At 40.4% G+C, this 3,878-nt stretch overlaps 1 protein-coding gene across 1 annotated transcript in view; it reads right to left on the reverse strand.

Annotated features, from left to right (window-relative positions):
- Positions 1-3,528, reverse strand: part of LOC109529631 (thyrotropin-releasing hormone receptor-like) — a 5,429-nt gene extending 1,901 nt beyond the window's left edge. The window contains exon 1 of the mRNA XM_019892999.1: positions 2,458-3,528. Within this exon, the coding sequence (XP_019748558.1) occupies positions 2,458-3,270 (813 nt within the window). The 5' untranslated portion in view covers positions 3,271-3,528. The remainder of the gene's footprint in view (positions 1-2,457) is intronic.
- Positions 3,529-3,878: the final 350 nt, after the last annotated feature.

The following is a 3,878-nucleotide window of genomic DNA, read 5'->3' on the forward strand; positions in this document are numbered from 1 at the left end:
CAATGTTTGAATATTAATTACTGTATAAAATTTTAGAATTAAAGATTTAAGTAAATATGTGAACTGTTGTAATCTTAGTCTCAAATATGTAAAGTGTAAATAATATTTACATATTTTAAACATGCTGGTACCCACATACATGTACAAATGTTTCCATGAACCCCACTGCAATGTGCTCACGGACCCCTTGGGGTACGCATACCTCTGGTTGGGAAACACTGTTTTACAACATTAGTGCTGCTCATAGTTACCTCCATTCTCTGAGTTTCTCTTGAATGGATCAAAATGTGTGACACAATGATTCTTTATCATTCGAATTGGTCATCCTCATGCTTTTCTTTTGAATAAACTGATCTGTACAGTAAATCCCAAACGAGGCGATTCATCGTGGACTGAAAAACATTTGCTCTGAAAACCTTGACGGTGTTTTTTAAATTTTCTTTCTTGACACCCCTGACACTCATGTTTGCTTTAAACTATTTTCTAGTAACCTATGAAGATATTTTATATTTCCTTGTGTATTTGTGTTCATATAACCCTTTCTTCAAATGAATTATTAATTACAGCATATTGTATTTTAATATATGGATCGCTCGATTTATTTTGTATAGGCATTGAAATGGGTAACTGTACAGGACAAAGATTATTATATTCCTCATTTAAAACTTGACTTGATATGTTTCAGAAGAATCTGAATGTATTATTCACAGCACTACCCAAATAATCCCAATTCAGGAGAAGCCCCGATTGTGACAGCCAAGCAAGATGCTAATGATCAGCAAATCATTAATCCGATGAAGATGATTAATCTCGAATGTGACGGACGGGTAACATCTGCATGAAGTGCTCTGTGTTGATGATACTGTTCGCATCATCGGTGAGCAACACTTGACCTTTCACTACTCCTGTGAAATCAACATGATTTCCTCCCTTGTATTCAGAGTGGCTTAGTTAATGCTGACCAACCCAAGTACAGTTTTGGGTGTACATTTGTCAAACAATAGGCCCCAACTATACTGATGGAGGAGAAAAATCATGTTTGACTTGGAGTTAACTGATCAAATTGGCCAATAGGGCAGGGATATCCTCAGGCTACCACACCCCTTTTGTTATTCCAGGAAGACTTATTTCCTCTATCTGATGAACAAACGAATGCTCGTCTAACACGGTGTGCTGTAGCTCTGACTTCACGGGTTTTTACCTTAGCACAGTGTGGGGTCCATCTGAAGCAAGGATATACAGACTAATAGGTTTTAGTTTTGTGCCAACAGAAAACCACCACTAGTGTGATTCTGATGAAATGCCCAATGTTTCTTTTATATTTGTTCTCATGGGGCTCCTGGACCTTTGATTGTGGTCCCCCCTAGTCAGTGTGTTGGGCCGACCTTATTTATTAATGTTTGTCTGTGTGTGTGTGTGTGTGTGTGTGTGTGTGTGTGTGTGTGTGTGTGTGTATATTTTCTGTGCGTGTACAACTACTGTGTATGTATATATTTAAGTACTGTATATGGGTCATTCCTGAATTTTTGGTATCTAAATTCTTGAAAAATAAACATTTCCTTTTCCGATTTATACATACTGTATATTTCCGAATATTTTTATTGTCAGTACATGAGTGATTTGTTTTTTACAATACATTTCAGTGTAATCACAGTAACATGGTTGCAGGGTCCAGAGTGACATAGTTTATAAAAAGGATGAATGCCGTTTCTCTCAGGAGTAGAGGCTGGCTTTTTAGCTAGCTGTTACTGTTACTAAAAGACAAAAACTTTCAATCAGTCAAGGCTAACTATTTAATATTAAAAAAAATAGAAGAGAGGACATATCTTTGCTTGATCCGTTCTTTTGGAAACTGATGATGTCAAGTGCAGCGTATCATGTGATTGACTGCTGTCCCCTACTTCTACTATGTTAAAAGTTATGGTAACAGTGTTGCGTGCATGTTGTGGGACACCCATGAATATTAATTCTTATGTGAATTATTATGTTAATTAAAACAAATGTTCCCACAGTTACAAGAGACAGCAATGAAACAAATATATTTTTTTAAAAATCATTTTAACAGTTTTATTTGAGATTCAATTGGGGGGGGGGAGAGCAAGAGAAAATTTGCATTTTAGAGAGTAGTCCAGAGTTATTTGGTATTTTAGATTCGTATTTATATGTGGTCCCAGGACAAGTAAATTTACTCAGAAACTGTATGTTTCAGTATTTTGTATGTGGATGATTTAAAATTTGATGGGCGGAATTTAAAATGTCCTCCAATTCTTTAATGACCCATATTGCAATGAAACACTTTATTTCCCCCCTCACCCCTACCCCAATTTTGCTGCTGTAGATTGCAAATTTCCCCAGTGTGGGACAAATAAAGATTATCTTATCTTATCTTATATTTGCAAGATGACTGTAAGGTGTAATCGACTGTTGATATGAGAGATGCAGTGTAAATTGCCTCACCTGTCTGCGGGAAGCAGCAGTGGTGCTGCTGGAGGAGCTTGCACTGATCATCCGTCCTTCCACTTTACAAGTTCCTCTCCTCCACTTGCTGGTGCTGTCTTTGGGGTCCGCAGGCAACGGATTTAAGAAAAGTATCCTGGCGATGAGTCCATACAGAACTGTGGCCAGCATGAGGGGCAATACGTAAAACACTGCAAAATCTATGAAGTAAATGGGCAGATATTGACTCCTGGATACTTTGTAGGCGCAGCTGATGAGCACGACGTTGTCGTATACCAAAGTTTGAGTGGCTGACAAAAAGAGCCACATGATGCAATAGATGGACGTAAGCGCCCACACCAGCATGATGATCTTTTTCGCCCGCGATAAAGTGCACAGGAACTGCGCCTTGATCGGGTGGCAGATGGCGATGTATCGCTCCACCGTGAATGCTGTGATGGAACAAGAGGACGCGTTAATCCCCAAATATTGGAGATAAGTGATCCCCAGGCAGCCTGCGTATCCGTACACCCACTGCCCATGCAGGGCGTCGGTAATGTTCGGAAGCCCGGCAGCAGTAAGCACCATCAAGTCGGCTGCAGCCAAGCTCACGAGATAACAGTTCGTGGGAGTTCGCATGTGTTTGGTGGTCAGCACCACCAAGATGACCATGATGTTGCCCACCATCCCCAGCCCGCAAATGAGGGACACCAAAAACACACTGACCGCCTTGTACCCCAGCGCGTAGTCGCGCCACACACCCAAGGTGTGATTGTGCTGCGCCGAAGACGTGTCATTGTCCGCCGTCATGTTGTCTGTGGTCAAGTTTTCCATGACGGGCTTCTTGCAAAAAAAAAAAAAAAAGAAAAGAAAAAATGAACAGCAACAACTCTATACCCTCAGTGGAATAATCTACGAGTCCCAGGCATCAAAAATCAAACTTCAAAATGTTATGCACCCGTAATTGTACAAAAACTTCAAAAACCTCAAACGATACAAATGTCCTTCTCTTTTCCATGATTCATTTTTCCTCGTTTGGGGCAGAGGCTCGCTTGCAGACTGAAGTTATCAGAGTGGCGAGCTCCTGCTGCCTCTGCACACGCCCGCACGCAAGTGAGAAGGGAGGAAATGGCAACCTCTGTGCACCAGGGTTAACACCACGGATAACAGTGGGAAAGCAACGCGGTTGGAATGTGAATGCATCCGAAACATGATACTTATTAGTAATTCATTATTCTTCGTAGACAAGCATACCCCTTTGCAAATTAGCTTTCAGTGGATGGATGGTCACATACCAGGAGGTAATTTTTCTTTTTCTTCCTATTTTTCACTACAGTCAGTAATTGTACAATAAGCATTGTAGCATTGTACAATAAACTGCTCAAATTAACATCCCTGGTTCCTCTTATTATGGAGTATTCAATATGCAATGCAACCCCCCC

This window comes from Hippocampus comes, unplaced genomic scaffold, assembly GCF_001891065.2.
Source record: "Hippocampus comes isolate QL1 unplaced genomic scaffold, H_comes_QL1_v1.1 scaffold94, whole genome shotgun sequence".
NCBI classification, from domain to species: domain Eukaryota; kingdom Metazoa; phylum Chordata; class Actinopteri; order Syngnathiformes; family Syngnathidae; genus Hippocampus; species Hippocampus comes.